This window comes from Triticum urartu, chromosome 6 (genome assembly GCF_003073215.2).
Source record: "Triticum urartu cultivar G1812 chromosome 6, Tu2.1, whole genome shotgun sequence".
Lineage (NCBI taxonomy): Eukaryota > Viridiplantae > Streptophyta > Magnoliopsida > Poales > Poaceae > Triticum > Triticum urartu.
Genome location: NC_053027.1, coordinates 237,616,492 through 237,639,626, shown reverse-complemented (window position 1 = coordinate 237,639,626; position 23,135 = coordinate 237,616,492). Strand labels below are relative to the sequence as shown.

At 42.6% G+C, this 23,135-nt stretch overlaps 1 protein-coding gene across 2 annotated transcripts; it reads right to left on the bottom strand.

The window, feature by feature from the left end:
* Nucleotides 1–4,582: 4,582 nt before the first annotated feature.
* Nucleotides 4,583–5,730, bottom strand: LOC125516164. 2 transcript variants are annotated; one of them, XR_007287256.1, is made up of 2 exons: nucleotides 5,133–5,730; nucleotides 4,583–5,052 (listed from the first exon to the last, which is right to left on the bottom strand). XR_007287256.1 is itself a non-coding variant. In XM_048681647.1 (2 exons), exons 1-2 carry the CDS (start codon nucleotides 5,386–5,388, stop codon nucleotides 4,838–4,840), a joined length of 438 nt encoding a protein of 145 aa, XP_048537604.1. In that variant the 5' UTR covers nucleotides 5,389–5,619; the 3' UTR covers nucleotides 4,583–4,837. The 2 variants fall into 2 exon arrangements, 1 of the variants encoding a protein (XP_048537604.1); XM_048681647.1 differs by having other exon boundaries at nucleotides 5,166–5,619.
* Nucleotides 5,731–23,135: the final 17,405 nt, after the last annotated feature.

The window sequence follows — 23,135 nt, the reverse complement described above, 5'->3', positions numbered from 1 at the left end:
AGCCATAGATTCATCAAAATAAGCAAATTACACAAGAAAAACAGAATCTGTCAAAAAATAGAACAGTCTGTAGTAATCTGTAGCTAACGCAACTTCTGGAACCCCAAAAATTCTAAAACAAATTGCTGGACGTGAGGAATTTATCTATTAATCATCTGCATAGAGAATTAACTAAATAGCACATTCCAAATAAAAATGGAAGCAATTCTCATGAGCTATAAAGTTTCTGTTTTTACAGCAAGATCAGAAAGACTTCCCCAAGTCTTCCCAACGGTTCTACTTGGCACAAACACTAATTAAAAACAAAAAACACAACCAAAACAGAGGCTAGATAAATTATTTATTACTAAACAGGAGCAAAAAGCAAGGAATATAAATAAAATTGGGTTGCCTCCCAACAAGCGCTATCGTTTAACACCCCTAGCTAGGCATAAAAGCAAGGATAGATCTAGGTATTGCCATCTTTGGTAGGCAATCTATAAGTGGCTCTCATAATAGATTCATATGGTAATTTAATTTTCTTTCTAGGGAAGTGTTCCATGCCTTTCCTTAACGGAAATTGGAATCTAATATTCCCTTCCTTCATATCAATAATTGCACCAATCGTTCAAAGGAAAGGTCTACCAAGAAAGATAAGACATGAAGGATTGCAATCTATATCAAGAACAATGAAATCTATGGGCACATAGTTCCTATTTGCAACAATTAGAACATCATTAATTATTGACATAGGTTTCTTAATAGTGGAATCCGCAATGTGCAAATTTAAAGAACAATCATCAAAATCACGGAAACCTAGCAAATCACATAAATTTTTTGGAATCGTGGAAACACTAGCACCCAAATCACACAAAGCATAGCACTCATGATCTTTAATTTTAATTTTTATTGTAGGTTCCCACTCATCATAAAGCTTTCGAGGGATAGAAACTTCCAACTCAAGTTTTTCATAATGAAAGCATCGACGATATGTTTAGTAAAAGCTTTATTTTGACTATAAGCATGAGGAGAATTTAGCACGGATTGCAACAAGGAAATATAATCTATCAAAGATCAATTATCATAATGAAATTCCTTGAAATCCAAAATAGTGGGTACATTGATATTTAGAGTTTTGACCTCTTCAATCCCACTTTTAACAATTTTTGCATCAAGATCTAAAAACTCCGATTTTTTGGAACGCCTTCTAGGTAAAGGTGGCTCATCTTCAGTCTCATCATTATCAAGATTCATATTGCAAAACAAAGATTTAATAGGAGACACATCAATAACTTTTAGATCTTCATCTTTATTATCATGAAAACTAGAAGAACATGCTTTCACAAAGCAACCTTTCTTAGCACGCATCCTAGTGGTTCTTTCTTTGCATCATCAATGCAAATTCTCAGGGCTTTGAGAGACTCATTGATATCATGCTTAGGTGGAATATATCTAAGTTACAAAGAATCAACATCAAGAGAAATTCTATCAACGTTCCTAGCCAACTCATCAATCTTAAGCAATTTTTCTTCAATCAAAGCATTCAAACTCTTTTGTGAAGTAATAAATTCTTTAATACTAGATTCAAAATCAGAGGGCATCTTATTATAATTTCCATAGGAATTGTTGTAGGAATTACCATAATTATTACAGGAATTACTAGGAAATGGCCTAGAATTAAAATTACCTCTATACGCGTTATTAACAAAATTGTTCCTACCAACAAAATTCACATCCATAGATTCATTATTATTCTCAATCAAGGTAGACAAAGGCATATCATTAGGATCAGTAGGAGCACTCTTATTAGCAAACAATTTCATAAGTTCATCCATCTTTCCACTAAAAACATTAATCTCTTCAATTGCATGCACTTTTTTATTAGTAGATCTTTCGGTGTGCCATATAGAATAAGTAACCATAATATGATCTAGGAGTTTAGTAGCTTATCCTAAAGTGATTTCCATAAAAGTGCCTCCCGCGGCCGAATCTAAAAGATTTATAGAAGCAAAATTCAATCCGTCGTAAAAGTTTTGTATAATCATCCAAAGATTCAAACCATGTGTAGGGCAATTATGTATCATTAATTTCATCCTCTCCCAAGATTGTGCAACATGTTCATGATCAAGTTTCTTAAAATTCATAATATCATTTCTAAGAGAGATGATCTTAGCGGGAGGAAAATACTTAGAGATAAAAGCATCTTTGCACTTATTCCATGAATCAATACTATTTAGGCAAAGACGAAAACCAAGATTTAGCATGATCTCTAAGGAAAAACGAAAATAGATTCAATTTAACAATATCATTATCCACATCATTCTTCTTTTGCATATCACACAAATCAACAAAGTTGTTTAGATGGGTAGTGGCATCTTCACTAGGAAGGCCGGCGAATTGATCTTTCATGACAAGATTCAACAAAGTAGCACTAATTTCACAAGATTCAGCATCGGTAAGAGGAGCAATCGGAGTGCTCAGAAAATATTTGTTGCTGGTATTGGCAAAGTCAAAAAATTTAGTATTATATTGAGCCATCGTGATAAGCAAGCAATCCAACACACAAGCAAACAAGAAACGGGAAAAAGAGGCAACTTGGGAAAGAGAAGGGGAACGGAGCGAGAGGGCGAATAAAACGGCAAGGGTGAAGTGGGGGAGAGGAAAATGAGAGGCAAATCGCAAAAAATGTAATGTGAGGGATAAGAGTTTGTGATGGGTACTTGGTATGTCTTGACTTGGTAACGGCACCTGAAATGACTCGTTGTTGGGAGTCAAATATTGACTAGACTTAGCACGAATCACCCCGGCAACGGCGCCAGAAATCCTTCTTGCTACCTCTTGAGCACTGCATTGGTTTTCCCTTGAAGAGGAAAAGGTGATGCAGTAAAGTAGCGTAAGTATTTCCCTCAGTTTTTGAGAATCAAGGTATCAATCCAGTAAGAGATCACGCTCAAGTCCCATGCACCTATACAAACAAATAAGAACCTCACAACCAACATGATAAAGGGGTTGTCAAGCCCTTCACGGTCACTTACGAGAGTGAGATCTGATAGATATGATAAGATAATATTTTTGGTAATTTATGATAAAGAGAAATAAAGATGCAAAGTAAAATAAACGGCAAAGGAAATAACTAAGTGTTGGAAGATTAATATGATGGAAGATAGACCCGGGGGCCATAGGTTTCACTAGTGGCTTCTCTCAAGAGCATAAGTACTATGGTGGGAAAATGATTTACCGTCGAGTAATTGATAGAATTGAGCATAGTTATGAGAATATCTAGGTATGATCATGTATATAGGAATCACATCCACAACAAGTAGACCGAAACGATTCTGCATCTACTACTATTACTCCACACATCGACCGCTATCCAGCATGCATCTAGAGTATTAAGTTCATAAGAAAAGAGTAATGCTTTAAGGAAGATGACATGATGTAGAGGGATAAAATCATGCAATATGATATAAACCCCATCTTTTTATCCTCGATGGCAACAATACAATACATGTCGGTTCCCTTTCTGTCACTAGGATCGAGCACCGCAAGATTGAACCCAAAGCTAATCACTTCTCCCATTGCAAGAAAGATCAATCTAGTAGGCCAAACCAAACTGATAATTCGAAGAAACTTGCAAAGATAAACCAATCATACATAAAAGAATTCAGAGGAGAATCAAATATTGTTCATAGATAAACTGGATCATAAACCCACAATTCATCGGATCTTGACAAACACATCGCAAAAGAAGATTACATCGAATAGATCTCCAAGAAGATCGAGGGGAACTTTGTATTGAGATCCAAAGAGAGAGAAGAAGCCATCTAGCTAATAACTATGGACCCGTAGGTCTGAAGTGAACTACTCACACATCACCGGAGAGGCCATGGAGTGGATGTAGAGGTCCTCCGTGATCAATGCCCCCTCCGGCGGAGCTCTGGAAAAGTCCCCAAGATGGGATCTCTCGGGTACAGAAGGTTGCGGCAGTGGAATTAGGTTTTCGTGGTGCTCCTGGATGTTTGGGGGGTACGTGGATATATATATAGGAGGAAGAAGTACGTCGGTGGAGGAACGGGGGGCCCATGAGGGTGGAGGGCGCGCCCAGGAGGGTAAGCGCGCTCCCCTGCCTCGTGGCTTCCTCCGTTGTTTCTTGACACCCACTCCAAGTCTCCTGGATCACGTTTGTTGAGATAATCACGTTCCCGAAGGTTTCATTCTGTTTGGACTCCGTTTGTTATTTCTTTTCTTTGAAACCCTAATATAGGCAAAAAACAACAATTTGGGTTGGGCCTCCGGTTAGTAGGTTAGTCCCAAAAATGATATAATAGTGTAAAATAAAGCCCATTGACATCCAAAATAGATAATGTAATAGCAGGGAGCAATCAAAAATTATAGATACGTTGGAGATGTATCATAGAGCTAAAAAAATAGGGATAATCGATTTTATGCCCCTAGTTGGGTCACACTCGGCAGTTTTGCCCCTAATTTCCAAAAACCCTCGGTCTTGCCCAAGTGTGTTTGGTTCTCTTATGCTTTTGCCCTTCCGTCTCAATTCCGTCTGGTCAAAGGCGTTTGACCGTTAGAGAGATATTTCTCTAGACAATTTTACCCCTCCTTACAACTCCAATAAAAATATAGAGAGAGAAAACATGACACTTACAAGTGGGTCCAAACCATATAGAAAAGAAAAAAAGGCAATAGAAAAATCAGTATCTCTCTCCACTCCCCTTTCTCACTCTCTCTGCCACTGGGCAAACAACCACAGCGACGGTGAGAAATTGCCATCGGAAAGTCAGGGCAGGCTGGCGAGTTGGCGAGCTGGGCCGGAGGGCGCGAGGTGGCGTCAGGCGAGGTCAAACTACAAGGGGCGGCGGTGGATGCAGGGGAGGCCCAAATCAGCACGGGGCATGCGGGCGCGATGGAGAGACGTGCGGAACCAGGCCACGGGAGACTCGGGGTGGACCGGATACGGCAGGGATGGAGGTCGGGGAGGCGCTGGCGACCGGCGGCGAGGAAGATCGGCAGTTTTTTCTGTCCTGGGGCTCAGGGTGCCATCGCCATGGTGGCCTGAACCTGCGAGAGAATGGCGGCGCAATCAGATGGGAAGAAACAGAGGGAGGAAAGGAATGAGAAGGGTGGCGGGGTCCTGGTACTCGTCGCCGGCGATGGTCCAGCGGTGCGGTGACCTGGGTAGGCGCCGGATCTGCCGGCACGATGCGAGTCCTCTCCTGGCGGTGGTGCAGGCAAGCCTGCTGCCACGGACGCCGAGGAAGGGCGCCAGAGGCTAGTCCCGAGGTGTGGCGCTGCAACTTTGTGGCGATGAGGGCTCGGGCGTCCTGTAGCTCCGCACGGCGAGGAGGCCGCGGGCGTCCGGCAGCTCCGGCAAGTCGCCACACCGGTTGGCCGCATAGACGAGCCCGCCGCCGCTCCCGGATGACCTGCTCATGGCAGAGTAGCGCGAGGTCTCGGTGGCCCAACCGGAGCAGCTGCTCCACGTCCCCGGCGTCGCTCTCTGGAGCACTTCGCCATGTCCCTATACGCACGCTGCCGGCAACGACGTCAGCTGACACGAGGTGGGATCCCGATCTGGATCGGGTAGGGAAGGGATTGGGAGGAAGGTTTATTTTTCATGACATGTGGGCCATACGTGGTAGTGAGGCAACTATAAAAAAGCATTCACTCTATGATAGGTGGACCCACTGATCCAGTTGCCGAATTTGACTGGTCATTGCCAATACATAAGAAAGGGCAAAATTGTCCAAAATAATGTCTGACTAACGGTCAAGTGCCTTTGACCGGACGGAATTGGAACGGAAGGGTAAAAGAATAAGAAGACCAAACACACTTGGGAAAGACCAAGGCTTTTTCGAAATTAGGGGCAAAACAGCCGAGTGGGACACAACTAAGGGCACCAAATTAATTATCCCAAAAAAATACAATTATGCGGTGAAATTGTTTCCGGTCGCAAGTACATCGCACACAGTCAGTCCTCGCCAAACGTTTCTGTTCGTATGTACATCCCACACAATCGCTCCAAGGAAAACGTTTCCGTTCACAAGAACATCACACACAATTTTTCCCGTTAAATTGTTTGTGATAGCGTTGCCATTGCACATGATATTAATAATTTTATCATTTGCATTATTGAATGCATCACACATGGTGTGTAGAAGAAACTGTGTGGCAAAGGTTGTCCATCACACACACTTTTTATGTGGTAAACGTCCGTTTTGAAGAGAAAGTCGTGTGCAGTGGAGATTGATCGCGCACATAGTGGATCCTAGAAATGTTTCTGATCTCCACGTATATCGCAGACATTTCGCTTTCGCAAACTGTGTGTAGTGTAATCCCTAATTAATCCCTAATTTAAAAATCACATGTTTTGAATTTGAAAGTAGGCAATCACTTATTTCATATCCAACCATGTTAATTACAAATATAGGTTCAACCATGAATCCATAATTCGATGCACAGGTACATATACTGAAGAACTATAGAAGCACCCAGTATAGAATGATGAACCACAGTTGTACTAAAGACTGTAAAGAGAGAGGCGAAAGACATTCTGGTTGCTAGAGAAGGTGAAGCGGAATGCCCATATTGTGCCCTCCTCCATGCGTAAGGCACGCACAACTCTAGGCCAACCCCTTGTGATGGCTGCCCGTCCATCCTTCACTGTCTTCACTAGCACTTCTCGATGCTCATTGTAGTCTAGATGAAATAATTTAACCTTCATTGCGTGTCCAACAATCATGTAATTTGTGAGGTAATCTTTAGTGAACTGCTTCGGGAACCACTAGGAATGAAAAAGATTCAGACATTGTTGTCTAACAACTCATTATGGGCAATAAAAAGACAAGGCTGCAGAGTTTGTAGTAACCATCCTACAACTCACTGTTGTGTTGGATAGAGCATAAACAAATAATTTGCTTGCCACCATTCGTATATTTTTGCTAATAATCCTTATCAGTTTCCTCACTTGATGCTTGTTCATCAATATCTCATCGCCCCATACACAAAAAGGGTTGATGCGTGGATCCTTGCCAAGGGCATATGTACCTACAAGCAACAATTCAATATTAGAAGCTAACTAGTGTCCAGGCCTAGATCTATATGCACTACATTATGGAACGGCGGGGGAAGTACAAGCCGAGGGATGAAGCTAACCTCGGCAGAAAATGGTGGCCACTCCCATTGTTGTCCTCCATAAGTAGTGGAAAGGCATGATAAGTACAACAATCTTAACATCAAACAAATATAGCAAAGGTAAAACAACATCATCTCCAAATGATAGCTTGAACGTGTTGGTTTCAACATGTTGTTAAAGCAGATATAAAATGGAAGGCAATGTTACCGACAACAGGCTTAACAACCATCAAATATTGCAATTCAAACTGGTATTGTTGCAAATGAATAGAATGTAGGTAATGCTTAAACATCACACTGGATAAATGTGTACAACTGAAATAAAGGGCATGTGTTCACTACACCAGGAATAACTAGAACCAAATATAGTCGTTCAAACTGGTATTGATGTAGTCGAGTGTCACAGTTCGACTTGCACATAATGAACAACACATTGTGAATGACTGAAATAAACAAGGCATAAGTGACCAGTATAACAACCAAATATAGCAATTGAAAACTGGACATAGTCTCACTTCAACCAACCTAACAAGCAAATACAGATAAACATGGCATATGCTTGACAACTGGACAAATGCTCACTGCAACCAACCTGACAAGCAGATAAAGATAAACAAGGCATCTGCTTGATAGCTGGACAAATGCCAAAAAAAGCAACCTAACAACCAAATACAGATAAACAAGGCATCTGGTTGATAACTGGACAAATACTCACTGCAACCAAACTAAGAACCAAATACAGATAAACAAGGCATCTGCTTGATAACTGAAAAATGCTCACTCCAACCAACCTAACAACCAAATACAGATAAACAAGGAATCTACTCACCATAAACAATCAAATATAGCCATTTGTGAAACTAAAGTGGACAATTCATACTTAAACATCACATAGACCTATTGAACAATACATTTTTGCATAACTGAAATAAATAAACATGGCACAGTTAAAGCACCACACGGCAAATGCTACTACAACAAAGGGTACGGGTTGGCAAGCTAGAAAAGGTAAGATTTGTTGATAGAATGTTGCCTCACATTTCATGGACGGGATCCTTCCAGTTGGAAGAGCACAGACCCATGGTGCGCTCTCTAATGTCCCAGATAGGCTGTTTCACCTTGGAAGAACCTTCGTGGGTGTCCTCCTCGAGGTTGTGGTCGTGCTCGATGAGATCTGACATGGAAATTGAGGATCCCAAGCCGCCGTCGTAGAACGTGTCCTTCAGAAGTGACAAAATGGGCTCGATGGCGTATAAAGCTCGCAAATCCTTGACTGCTTGGCGGAGGAGATCAGTGGCAGGGCCGTCGAAGAGATCGATGGCGGTTGAACTAGAGGGGTTGGGGATGGACCACTTAACCTGTGACATGGCCCGCGTGAAGCCGTCAGTGTGGATGAGGTTGATGTCGTAGCCAGCTTTCCCAAGATACAATAATACGCTAGCCCGCTGAGATGAAGCCTTCGGCATGGCAATGTAGTCAACATCTTCGCCGGCTTCCGCGGCGACGTGTTTCTCCGGGATCGACGGGTCGGGGCGAACGACGGCCACCTCGCCAACATCCGCCGGAGAGGCCATGCCTCTTCTTGGCCGAACGCTCGTCGGGCTCCCCGGGATACGTGGTCGAGCTTAGGCTGCGACATTCTAGAGCAGGGGATGTGGATCTGGCGGGGAGGGACACCGCAGGCCTCATCTAAAAACTCAGGGGACTGGGGTGACGGTATGGGAATCGCTGGGTAACCTGAACTTTATTATCTAATCTAGGAGGAACGGGCAGACCGGCAGGGGTTGGCGGCGGCGCCGGCGGCGGCCGCAAGCTAGAGTTCGAGGGGGAGGGGGGCGGGGGGGGAACTGTGGAGGGGGGTGCTGGTGTTTGAGGATACATCGTGGCTATTGAAAATTTTAGTAATGGTGAGTGGAGATGGTGGTGGACAAGGGAGGGCGACGGTTCAAATGCCTCGGCTACTGCAATTTTACTATAAGGTCGGTGCTGGAGGAGTGTGGGCGGCAGTTGAAGTACGGCGGCTACTAAAATTTGGGTAAAGCAATTGATGCGGGGTTGGAGTGCCCAAGATCGCGCATAGTCCAATAACAATATGCATGTATGATAATAAGGAAAAGTGGCGCGGATCCGCCGATTTTTGCAACGCTCAAGGCGGGTTGTTTGTTTTTTATATTTCTAGCTAGCTGGACTATCGCACACGGTTCTTCCTAATTTCCAAATAAACTTACCCGCCTTTAGCTTGCATAGGTGGTGGTTTTACAGCGCACTTGCATCGCACATGGTTAAGCCAGTACCTCCACTCTTTGCTCAAGATTGCGCGGTCATGGTGATTTCAACGCGCTTGCATCACACACGGTTGAGCCAGTACCTCCACCCTTTGCTCGTGCTTGCACGATCGTGGTGATTTCAGCGCACTTGCATCGCACACGGTTGAGCCAGTACCTCCACCTTAATTTGCTCGCGCTTGCACGGTCGTGGTGGTTTCAGCGCACTTGCATCTCACACGGTTGAGCCAGTACCTCCACCTTAATTTGCTCGTGCTTGCGGAGTCATGGTGATTCACATTGCACTTGTATCGCACACGGTGAAGATATTATACCCCGTGTCCGTTGAGGGTCAACAGAGTCTTTGCAGCAAAAAATAACGTTAGAAAGGGTCAAAAGACAGCCACACCAGCATGTGGACCAAATATATATGAGTGAAAGGGGTGGTCTGTGATGTTCAAAATTCCAATGCACAACTTTGACCCCGCAAGCCCACGGTTGGGCGCGTCATTGAAGATCGATGAGAGGGGCCAGAAGTCAAGAACCACCTGGAAGTGGCCAAAAACATGTACGAATATTGGGGATTTTTAAAACTTTAAATACACAATGCATAACTTTGGTGTCACCTGCCTCGCAAACCCGAAAGCACCCTAACAACCACCCAGCTAGGATATATATAATAACTTTGGTGTCGTACCTAGCTAGGATGCTTGGCCCACCACCTCCCACTTCGTGTCAGCGGGGAGGATGCATGTAATGATCGATTCTTTTGTCATACATGCATGTCGCCATGACCTACCATAAGACGGACCAATGAATCTTTCGTTTGGTCAAATGACAGTTGTTGTTGTCGATAAACCGCTTGGGCCAATAAACTGAACCATCATAAAAATCACATGGAGGGACCACGAAACCAGCACCTCTTGCATGCGGCCCAAAATGATGTACGTTGAGAAGGGGTGATGTGTGTTTTCAATATAGAATAATGTACAATTTAGATGTGGTGCCTACCTATCGATACAGACAACAACCATGAAGGCAAGGTAATTAAGGACGGGATATGTACGCAGGGTTTGATGTAGGTCGAACCCAGCAATCCGAGCATCTAGGAGGGAATCCTGACAATGCATTAGCTCGAGCTTTGGTTGACCGACATTTGACAGTGACCGGCCCTAACACGATCTAGGAGGAATCCATTCATGTCCAACACATACCCCTCATTATCTGTCAAAGGGATGATATATATATACACTCGGGGAGCCCACAGATATCCATGTTGTCACAAAAAACCGCACAAAGGAGACATGGTTGATCAGAAGACCCCGTATACACTGCATGCGGCCCGAAAATATGTATGGGTACAATGGTGTATGATGTGTTTAAATCCCAAATGCACAACTTCGATGGGCCACGCCAACTACATTACAAGCCGAACACCGTACCCGACTCCAAGCCTGCTTCAATACCTATGATGTCAGTTTCCCAACTTCGAGGCGACGGGGGGGGGGGGGGGGGGCCATCCCACACATGAGCTCAAACCTTGTTTACATCTATATATATCTATACATCTATACACCTATATAGTGTGCGAATAACTATGAAAGTTGCTCGTTGGATGAAGCCAATCCAACGGTACAGAGATGGAAAATCCGAGCACTACTGGCCATTGGATATCATCTACATTCCACCAGATTCTGCCACATGTACAATCTAGAAGACTCCATGGTTGAACTTAAGCATAATGCACAAACCTCAAAACACAAGCACTTCTCCTTTGTTCTCTAGAATCTTCCATATCTTAATTGCCCAAACCTTTTTTTCTAAATGAATTGTCACTTTTTGTTTTTACCTTTACAATGCACAATTCCATGAATCTTAAAACAGTTTTTTTATAAAACTAATTGATTTTGGATGAGATGAACTATAAGAATTAAACAAACATCTACATCATGCATATATGGGAGAAGAGGCGGGAAACCGATGAGAGGAGTGCCGAGAAATGATAGCCTGTTTTGAATGAAAACCTAGTAGAGAAGGAAGCGTGTGCTACACGACGCATGCGCACAGTGCTTACCCATGTACTGCATGTGCTATCGAAAGGGCTCAGGGTTGTCATTCGATCTGGGAGCATCCAATGGTGCATACGTATGATCCGTGGGGTTTGGGTTCTGGCCAGTCAGAACGCAGGACTCAGATCGCGCGCGTAGCGGGGGGGGGGGTATCATACGGAAACCAACATTAGGTGGAAACCAGTGAAAACCATGGGAAAAAGATGTTTTGAAGTTTAAAAAAATGTGGGATTTTAAGAGGATGATGTTTTATTGCCACACAAAATTTCAAGTTGAAACACATTATGAGATGTGAGCTATGAAAAAGACAAAATCAATGTTGAATATTGTTGAATAGTAATGTCACTATTCAGGGCGGAAATTGTCCTTTTCATATCTCACATCTCATACTGTTTTTCAACTTGAAATTTTGTGTTGCAATAAAACATCACCTTCTTAACATCCCACATTTTTTCAGATTTTTATGAAACTTTAAAATATGGTTTCCATGAAGTTTTCATTGAACATCGGCTTTCGTGAGTGAACCGTGTGCTATTTGAAAACATTTTGTGAGAAGAATCTCGGTTTATAAATCCCAGTAAATCCAAAACTAAGCTGAAAATCGTGAAACCTGCCATGGTGTCACGACATCGCACTTATATGTCGAGGGATTTTTTTCGTCCATTGTGGCGCAAGTTTTATTACAAGCCTCTTACGAATTGGAGCTTCTCTCAAAGAAGCCTCGTGGTTCCGATAGGGAACGTGTCCCCCTTGTGGGCGAAAAGTAATCACTGCCTCTTTTCACCTTGTATTTTCTTCTACGGGCAACATGGAATGACAGGATACCCATGCTGAAATTTAAACATATTCAGGGTTCGTTTGGCATTTTTATACACTAATTGATTTTGCTAGGAATTTAATGTCCATAATTCAAATCTGAACTACAAATACATGCTCCGGTTCACCAAAATGGCTATAAAAACTATACATGTGTCCTTGGGTGCATGTTTAGGTCCCATGCCAGGAATGGGAATGAATTACAACCGTACTGGTGTCATAGCTCGTCGTCAAACATTTTGAATCTCAGTTTTTAAGTCCCCATAAATCCTAAACTCACCAGAAAGTCAGCAAAGGTGGCATGGTGTCACATCATGGCACATATATGTCGTGGTAAAAACATTGTCCAATTTGGGCCAAGATTTGTTACAAACCTCTTACAAACCGGACCATGTCGCAACCCTCGTGGCTCTAGTAGGGAAACATGCCCCTCTTGTGGGAGAAACAATAATCAATGCCTCTTCTCGCCTTGAACTTTGTTTTCTACAGACAACATAGAATAACAAGAGTGTCGAGCTGAAATTTGAAACTGTTCAGGCTTCGTTTGGCCATTGTATATATATTACTAATTACTAAGTTTTCTATGCATTTAATGTAGTCCATAATTAAAATTTGGACTACAACCACATGCTCCAGGGAAGCAAAATGGGTGGGAAATAGTACATGTGTCATTGGGTGCATGTTTTGGTCTTGTTTAAGGAATGATAATGAATTACAAACTTGTCATCGTCCTGAAACAATGAGAATCTCGGTTTTTAAATCCTAGTAAATCAAAAAAGTCACCCAAAAAACATGAAACTTGGCATGGTTTCATGACATGGCACATATATGCCGTGGTAAAAAAATCATCCAGTTTGCGAAGAGCCGAACACATTAGTAGCCAACGAAGTCCTTTTTGAAACAAAAAGCTGACACATTAATATCGCAAATGGTTGTATTATATTAACCATGTCGAAATTTAACCATACTCGGTGGCGTGCGTGCAGGTGTTTGATTAGATGGGACGAGCGCAGGAAGTCCGCCATGCAGGCTCGACGGGACCCGTGCGAGCAGTGCATCGTCCATCTTGACGGGACGCGTGCATCATGTCCACCTCACAGGCTCGACGGGACACGTGCGAAGAGCAAGGCCGTCCATGCTCACTGGGAAGCGAGCTCTTTGACCTCCATGCACCAGCCGCCGCCCGCCTCGCTCACAACTTCTCCATTAATGGGTTAATTAAAGCACCTGGACGGAGGGTGTTTGCCTGTGATCCCATGGCAACATTTGCTTTGTTTGTGTTTTCAACTTGTATTCCGCCCTGATTTAAATTACCACATGGGGCAACGGATAATACGACCACAAATAAAATAGCAATGGATAATATGACGACAAATTTACAATGGCGCAGATAATAATTGTCTTATGTATTTCAAATAATTTAAAATGCCACATGCAGCAAAGCCCGGAAGACACGGGGGCAAGAGAAGAAGGAAATTGGAGACAATGGTCTGGGTCGCTACTATCTCTACTCGTCAATGGATCGCCAGGCGGTGAAATCCTACAGCTCCTTCTACAATTCCTCGCGACTTTACTTGAAAGCAGCCATGGATTCGTCCACCTCCTGTTCGCGCTCGATCCGGAGCTTCCTCAAGCCACCCATCAGTTCCTCGACCGGTTTCAGCGTCATCTCCGAGGCACTGCTCTGCTCATGCAGCATCTTCCAGCCGGCGGCCTCCTCCTCCTTCTCGGCAACCAACTTGAGCAGCTTTGCATTGTCATCCATGAGTTGCTCGACGAGGCCAGTCGCCTTGTCAACCGAGGCATCTGTGATCTTGAGCAGCTTCAAGCCGTCGACCAGCTCCTGCTGCATAGTGACGCTAGCGAGAATGTCGTCATAGCCGGCGAAGGACTTCAGGAACGCCAACTCGTCGCGATGGCTGACACCGCGAATGCGCTTGTGAGAGCCCTCGTGTGCCCGTGAGAGCTCGTTCGAGGGCTCCGTGGCGCGCCGGGACATCTCTGCTGCAGCTGCGGCTTCGAGGCGGGGCCTCTCTAGTGCTTCCGCGGCCTTGGTCTTTGCTGTCTGGTTATATGTCCACCCTAAACTCCTCGTACCGGTCAATGCGGAACGACTTGACAGAAAAAAAATGTGGGTGATGAGGAGAGGATCTATGAAGTAATTTTCGAGTGGGTAGTTTTTATAGCCCGGTGCTAAGTGTGAACACATATTAGTTTGATAGGTGTGAACGGATTTGCAATTACTTATTGTGTTGTAATCAGCAATGTGATGAGAAACAAGGTCAAAATTTATTGATGGCAGAAGGTTGACCACGTGGTTGCTCGGCATTGAGGCGGCCGCGGCGTGCTCTGCTCTGGCGTCCCTACGCGCGCTCTGCTCGCCGTTGAGGCAAAGTTACAATGGCAACGGTTAATAATTCTTAAGAATTGTCTTACATATTCATGATAATTTGAAATGCCAAATGCGGCAAGGCCCAGAACACTCACGACCTAGATATGCATACAATTATAATAAAATATAAGCTAAAAGGCTGAGCTGGCGGCCTTCCGACGATGGTCTTCTCGGACTCCATGATCAGCATAGCAGCCTTGCGGCCGTTCACTTCCTGTGTTATTTATCACACAAGTGTTAACATAAGGAAATGCATGTGTAACTTACTAATAATCGCACACGAGTACTCGCAGACGCATTGTGTGCGATACTCCTAGCCACCGCAAGCAGCTAGTTTGTATTTTTGAAAGTTTTTTGTACACACAAAATTGCACACAAACTAACTGTATTAACCGTCTATGAAATAAATTCAAATCGCAAACAGTTCATCCGAGCCCGCTGTTTGTCATGTATCACACACATCTTGTTAAGTTGAATCGTTTCTGTCGCGTTCGCTAATCGAAAACAATTCGTCCGAGTGAACCGTATGCCCTATATCACACACACCTTGATCTGGCTAACCGTTTATGTTGCACTCCCTAATAGAAAATGGTTCATCAGAGCAAACTGTATGCCGTATACCGCACACACATTGATATGGCTGCCCGTTTCTGTTGTTCTGCCTCATCGCAAACAGTTCGAACGGGTTAGCCGTGTGCCCTACATTGCACAAGCAACTAAAATATGAACCGTGTTTGATGCGTCCTCCATCGCAAACGTTTTGCACCTTTTTTGACGGTTATTTTACAACACTGTTTGCGATTATGGCATCGCACACAGTTTCGTTGAAGGCTCTCTGATCATAGTGTCGCGTTAGCAGCGTCCTATAGTAGTGATTGTGCTATATATATGGCTTGCACTCATGTATTGTGTGGGGGTTGAAAAAGCTGAAGCGCGTAAAAAAGCATGAACCAATTGCTTGGCTGACACCGGGGTAGTGCATGATTCATACTTTGTATTAAGAAGATGGAGCATAACGGGCTATATGATATTCCATGGATAGCGTTCATTAGCATTGATATTTTGAAAGGCATGATTGTATTGGTATGCCTAAGTATTGATGTATTTATGTCAAACTATAGACTACTGCTTTGAATCATTCAGATCTGAATATTCATGCCATAAAAGAAGGATTGCATGATGAACATGTTAGGTAACATTCCACATCAAAATCTTAGTTTTTATCATTTCCCTACTCGAGGACGAGCAGGAATTAAGCTTGGGGAAGCTTGATACGTCTCCAGTGTATCTATAATTTTTTATTGTTCCATGCTATTATAGTATCCATCATGAATGTTTTATATGCAATTATATATCATTTTTTGGGACTAACCTATTAACTTAGTGCCAAGTGCCAGTTGTTGTATTTTGCCTGTTTTTGGTTTTCTAGGAAATTAGTACCAAACAAAGTCCAGATGCCACAAAAGTTTTTGACAATTTTTCCTGGACAAAAGAGACTCTAGAAGCTTTAGGAGGAGACTAGATGAGAAACTAGGAGACAACAAGGTAGTAGGGCACGCCCTAGTGCCTTGTGGGTCCATCGTGGCCCCATCTAACCTAATTCCACCTCTATAAATTCTCTAAAATAAAGAAACCGACAGAGAGCTATCCAAAATACTTTTTGCACTGCTACAAGTTTCTGTTCGTTAGAGATCCCATCTGGAGAGCTTTTCTGGTACTTTGCCAGAGGGGGAATCAATCATGGAGGGCCTCTACATCAACCTTGCTGCCCTTCCGGTGATGTGCGAGTACTTTACCACAGACCTACGGGTCCATAGCTAGTAGCTAGATGGCTTCTTCTCTCTCTTTGATCTTCAATCCAATGTTCTCTTGATGGTCTTGGAGATCTATTCTAGGTAATCTTCTTTTGCGGTGTGTTTGTTGGGATCTGATGAATTGTGGGTTTATTATCAGATTATCTATGAATATTATTTGTGTGTTCTCTGAACTCTTTTATGCATGATTATTATAGCTTTTATTTCTCTCGGATCTATCTATTTGGTTCCACCAACTAGATTTATTTATTTTGCAATGGGAGAGGTGCTTTGTTATGGGCTCAATCTTGCGGTGCTCTATATCCCACCGACAGAAACGGACAAGACACATATTTGTATTTTTGCCATTAAGTATAAAATTACGGGGTTTATTCATATTGATTGAGTTTACTTTGTCTACATTATGTCATCTTGTTGATGGCATTACTCTGTTCTTTATGTACCTAATACCTTAGTTGCATGCTCGATAGCGGTCGATGTGTGGAGTAATAGTAGTAGATGTAGGTAGGAGTCGATCTAGTTGTCTCGGACGTGATGCCTTGCTACTTGTGAGCTGCGTTGGGATTTCCCCGAAGAGGAGAGGATGATGCAGTACAGTAGAGATAAGTATTTCCCTTAGTTAAGAACCTAGGTTATCCATCCAGTAGGAGAACCAAGCAACACCTCGTTAGTATTACCTACACACAAAATAACAAATACTAGCACCCAACGCAAACAAGGGGTTGTCAATCCCTCGGTGGTTAAATGCAAGGATCAAATCTCGTAGTGAAAGATAGATAAATAAAAACAAAAAATAAAATAAAGTAAAAAATTGCATCAAAGTTTTTTTGGATTTTAATATATCATAAAGATAGACCCTGGGGGCCATAGTTTTCACTAGAGGCATCTCTCTTGAAAATAGCATATGGTGGGTACACAAATTATTGTTGGGCAACTGATAGAAAAGTGAATAATCATGACAATATCCAAGGCAATGATCATCTATATAGGTGATAACCCACAAGTATAGGCGATCGCAACAGTTTTCGAGGGTAGAGTATTCAACTCAAATTTAGTGATTCGACACAAGGGGAGCCAAAGAATATTCTCAAGTATTAGCATCTGAGTTGTCAATTCAACCACTCCTGAAAGACTTAATATATGCAGCAAAACATTTAGTAGCAAAGTAGTATGGAAGTAACTGTAACGTGGCAATAGTAACAGTAGCAGTTTTGTAGCAATCGTAACAGTGGCAACGGAAAAGTAACGGAGCAAAGATCAATATGAAACGAGCTCGTAGGCAACGGATCAATGATGGATAATTATGTCGGATGGCATTCATCATGCAACAGTTATAATATAGGGTGACAAAGAAGTAGCTCTAGTTCATCAATATAATGTGGGCATGTATTCTGAATATAGTCATAGGTGCTTAAGGAAAAGAACTTGCGTGACATCTTTTGTCCTACCCTCCCATGACAGCAGGGTCATATTGGAAACTAAGGGATATTAAGGCCTCCTTTTAATAGAGTACTGGACCAAAGCATTAGCACTTAATGAATACATGAACTCCTCAAACTACGGTCATCACCGGTAAGTGTCCCGACTATTGTCTCTCCGGGGTTGCCAAATCATAACACATAGTGGGTGACTATAACTTGCAAGATAGGATCAAGAACACAAATATATTCATGAAAACATAATAGGTTCAAATCTGAAATCATGGCACTGGGGCCCTAGTGACAAGCATTAGGCATAGCAAAGTCATAGCAACATCAATCTTAGAACATAGTGGATACTAGGGATCAAACCCTAAGAAAACTAACTTGATTACATGGTAAATCTCATCCAACCCATCACCGTCCAGCAAGCCTATGATGAGATTACTCACGCATGACGGTGAGCATCATGAAATTGGTGATGGGGTATGGTTGATGATGACGATGGTGATGAATTCCCCTCCCCGGAGCCCCGAACGGACTCCAGATCTACCCTCCCGAGGAAGAACACTTCTTGGCGAAGGCTCTGTATCGTATAACACGAGGAATCCTTCTCTCTGATTTTTTTCTCCTCAAACGTGAAGATACGGAGTTGGAGTTGGGGTCGGTGGAGGTTCAGGGGGGCCACAAGGACGGAGGGCGTGCCCCCCACCCTTGTGTCTAGGGTGTGGGGCCCCTTCGATTGATTCTTTCGCCAATATTTTTTATTAATTCCAAAAATCATCTCCGTGAAGTTTCAGGTCATTCTGAGAACTTTTATTTCTGCACAAAAATAACACCATGGCAATTCTGCTGAAAACAACGTCAGTCCGGGTTAGTTCCATTCAAATCATGCAAGTTAGAATCCAAAACAAGGATAAAAGAGTTTGGAAAAGTAGATACATTGGAGACGTATCAACTCCCCCAGGCTTAACCATTGCTTGTCCTCAAGCAATTCAGTTGACGAACCGAAAGTGATAAATAAAAACTTTTACAAACTCTGTTTGATCTTGTTGTTGCAAATATGTAAAGCCAACATTCAAGTTTTCAGCAAAGATTATGAACTAACCACATTCACAATAACGTTTAGGTCTCACATTTACTCATATCAATGGCATAAACAACTAGCGAGTAATAATAATACATCTCGGATGACAGCACTTTCTCAAAACAATCATGATATGATATAACAAGACGGTATCTTGCTAGCCCTTTCTGAGACTGCAAAACATAAATGCAGAGCACCCCTGGAGATCTGACTGACTAGACATTGTAATTCATGGTAACAGAGATCCAGTCATAGTCATACTCAATATAAATTAATAACAATGCATACAAATGACAGTGATGCTATCTAACTGATGCTTTAATAAGAAGATGATGACCCACCAATAAAAGTAATTAGACAGGCCCTTCGCAGAGGGAAGCAGGGATTTGCAGAGGTGCCAGAGCTCAAGTTTTAAAATAGAGATAAACAATATTTTGAGTAGTATGCTTTCATTATCAACATAACAACCTAGAGATCTCTGTATCTTCCATGCTACATACATTATAGACGATTCCCAAACAGAATGGCAAAGTTTATACTCCCCCACCACCAACAAGCACATTCCACGGCTAGTCTGAAACAACGGGTACCGTCCAACTAACAACAGTCCTGGAGGAGTTTTGTTTGAGCATGGGACTGGGCATCCTGGTTACTAGCCATTTTCTGGTGAAGGATGAGCGGAGTCCACTCATCGTGAGAATAACCCACCTAGCATGGAAGATATTGACAACCCTAGTTGGTACATGAGAGATTCAAGCATACAAAACAGATTATCATTTGAAGGTTTAGAATTTGGCGCATGCAATACATGGAACGGCAGGTAAATAGCACATATAGGAAGGTATGGTGGACTCATATGGAACAAATTTGGGTTTATGGAAGTGGATGCACAAGGAGTATTCCCGCTTAGTACAAGTGAAGGCCAGAAAAAGACTGAGGAGCGACCAACTAGAGAGCAACAACAGTCATAAACATGCATTGAGATTAACCAACATTGAATGCAAGCATGAGTAGGATATAAATCACCATGAACATAAATATCATACATGCTATGTTGATTTTGTTTCAACTACATGCATGAACATGTGCCAAGTCAAGCCACTCGAAACATTCAAAGGAGGATACCATCCTATCATACTACATCACAACCATTTTATTTTTCATGCTGGCACGCAAGGTAAACCATTATAAACTCCTAGCTAATTAAGCATGGCATGAATAACTATAATATATAATTTTCATTGCAAACATGTTTCATTCATAATAGGTTGAATCAGGAACGATGAACTAATCATATTTACAAAAACAAGATAGGTCGAGTTCATACCAGCTTTTCCTCATCTCAATCATTTCATCATATATCATCATTATTTCCTTTCACTTGCACGACCGAACGGTGTGGATAATAATAATAGTGAACATGCATTGGACTAAGATGGAAGTTGCAAACATTTATTCCAAGTAGAAGACAAGCTAATATGGGATCTTTATTAGATAAACAGTAATGCATATGAGAGCCACTCAACATTTTCATAGTGGTCTTCTCATCTTTACCCCCAAAGAAAAGAAAAGAATTTCAAAGAAACACACTGAAATGTTTTTGGAGTTTTGTTTTTCTAAAGAAAGTAAAACAAGAACGAGAAAAACTATTTACACGTGAAAGCTCCCAGCAAGCAAAAGAAGAACGAGAAATCTTTTTGGGTTTACTTTTATTATTACTACTAAGCATGCATAGAAAGTAAAGAAACTACAACTATTTTTTTGTTTTTTCTTCATGTTTTTTGAACACACAAGAAGAAAGCGGGAAAACGAAATAAACTACCATCGATAATACAATGACAAAGTATGAACACCTCACAACTAAAATGAGTGTGTGAACATGAATGTAATGTCAGTGAGAAATACGTACTCCCCCAAGCTTAGGCTTTTGGCCTAAGTTGGTCTACACCCATGGATCAAAGTAGCCCTCTCCGGTGTACTGAGGATCCTGGGAGTTCCACTGGTTAGCGAGATCCCATGGATCCCACTGATAAATAGAGTCCTGATATGGATCAGGTGATGGCTCTGGCTCAGGAACTGGGATCGCGTCCCTTCCCAGTATGCATGAACGTCCACGGGCAAAACAAAGTACCTGCCTGAATGAATATCGAACAAAGTAGGTGCAGGCAAGGTAATAATCTGAATGGAATCCTCGCTAAATATCAAATTATGAATGAGTGTCTTTTCCTCATCATGGAGAATAAACTTATGTGCTACCATGGTGTCATAATCTAAATATATAGTGGGTAGCAGTATCTCCTCTTTCTCATAATGCCTAATGGCTATCTCGAAGCGTCTAGCAAGGTGGGAGGCGAAGATACCTCCAAAAATAGGACCCTTTGTATGGTTTAAACTCAATTGTTTAGCAAACATAGCGCCTATACTGAAAGTTCTATCACGGAGTAAAGCATGGCGCAAAATAGCAGGGTCAGGAGCACTAAGGCCTCCACTCTCCCCATGACCAATTAAATATCTCCCAGCAAATAATGAGTAGTAACGTAAAATAGGAGAATGTAAACTAGCCACTCTCGCTTCCGACACCCTTCTCCTTTCCCCTACGATGACTTCATTAATAAAATCTTCCACATCACTAGGACGTGGTTCATCGACGCTACCTTCGTAAGGTAATTTACAAAACTCACAAAAGTCATAAAAGTGTCATTTCCTTGTACTCATCATATAAGGAAAAGCCTACCATGGGTGGTGATCTCCTAGCATGGAAATGAAAATTTTGCACAAAATTATTAGTGAGTAGGAGATACTAATCACACTGGTCGAGGAGGAATTTGGTGATGCCTGCATTCTCAGGCAAAAAACAGAAATCATCATAAATTCCGGCCGCCTGCAAGAATGCATCACATGGCCATTCACACGGCTGAATCACTGCGGCGCGAGGAAGATTATACTTGGGCTTCTCCTTCTCCTCATTTTCCTTTTCCTTCGAACCCCGGCTCGAGGAGCCTCTCAACAATCTCCTCATCGTTTTCTTCCTCTGAAAATTTCTGAAATTTTTAGTGACTCAAAATAAAAGTGAACCAAACTCAACAATATTGATAGAAACTACTCATACAAGTGCCTAGAGGCTATATCATGCATCAAAACTACTTTGGGCCATATAAATTTAACATGCAAGATTAAGAACAACACTACTGTAGGATGCTGCTAACGCGACACTACGATCAGAGACCCTTCAACGAAACTGTGTGCGATGCCATAATCGCAAACGGTGGTGTAAAATAGCCGTCAAAAAAGGTGCAAAACGTTTGTGATGCAGGACGCATCAAACATGGTTCAGATTTTAGTTGCGTGTGCGATGTAGGGCACACGGCTAACCCGTTCGAACTATTTGTGATGAGGCAGAACAACAGAAATGGGCAGCCATATCAATGTGTGTGCGGTATACGGCATACTGTTCGCTCTAATGAACCGTTTGCTATTAGGGAGTGCAACATAAACGGTTAGCCAGATCAAGGTGTGTGTGATATAGGGCATACGGTTTACTCGTACGAACTGTTTTCGATTAGCGAACACAACAGAAACGGTTCAACTTAACAAGATGTGTGTGATACGTGGCAAACAGCCGACTCGGATGAACTGTTTGCGATGAGAATTTACAACACAGACGGTTAATACAGTTAGTTTGTGTGTGATTCTATGTGTACAAAAAACTTTGAAAAATGCAAACTAGTTGCTTGCGGTGGCTAGGAGTATCGCACATGATGCGTCTGCGAGTACTCGTGTGCGATGATTAGTAAGTTACATATGCATTTCCTTACGTTAACACTTGTGTGATAAATAACACGTGGCTCCGGATACAGTATTCGGGTTGTGTGTGTGCTCCACTTAGTCTTCCCGCGCTCCAGCGAATGCTTCCCGTGCTCCACATGGGTGAATTGTAAAATCCACGCCTATTCCCTCATCGGTTTCCCGCCACCAGCTAACGGCTTGCTGCATATAACCCAGGCGGCAATGCACCGCCGCGACACTCTATGAAGATCTAGTCCTCGCCCATCTACTATTAGTTATTCCAAGCATGCCAGGCAACGACCAAAGCTTCGACGTCGACGCCTACCTGCATTACATCTTCGGCGAGGAGAACAAGCCAGAGCAG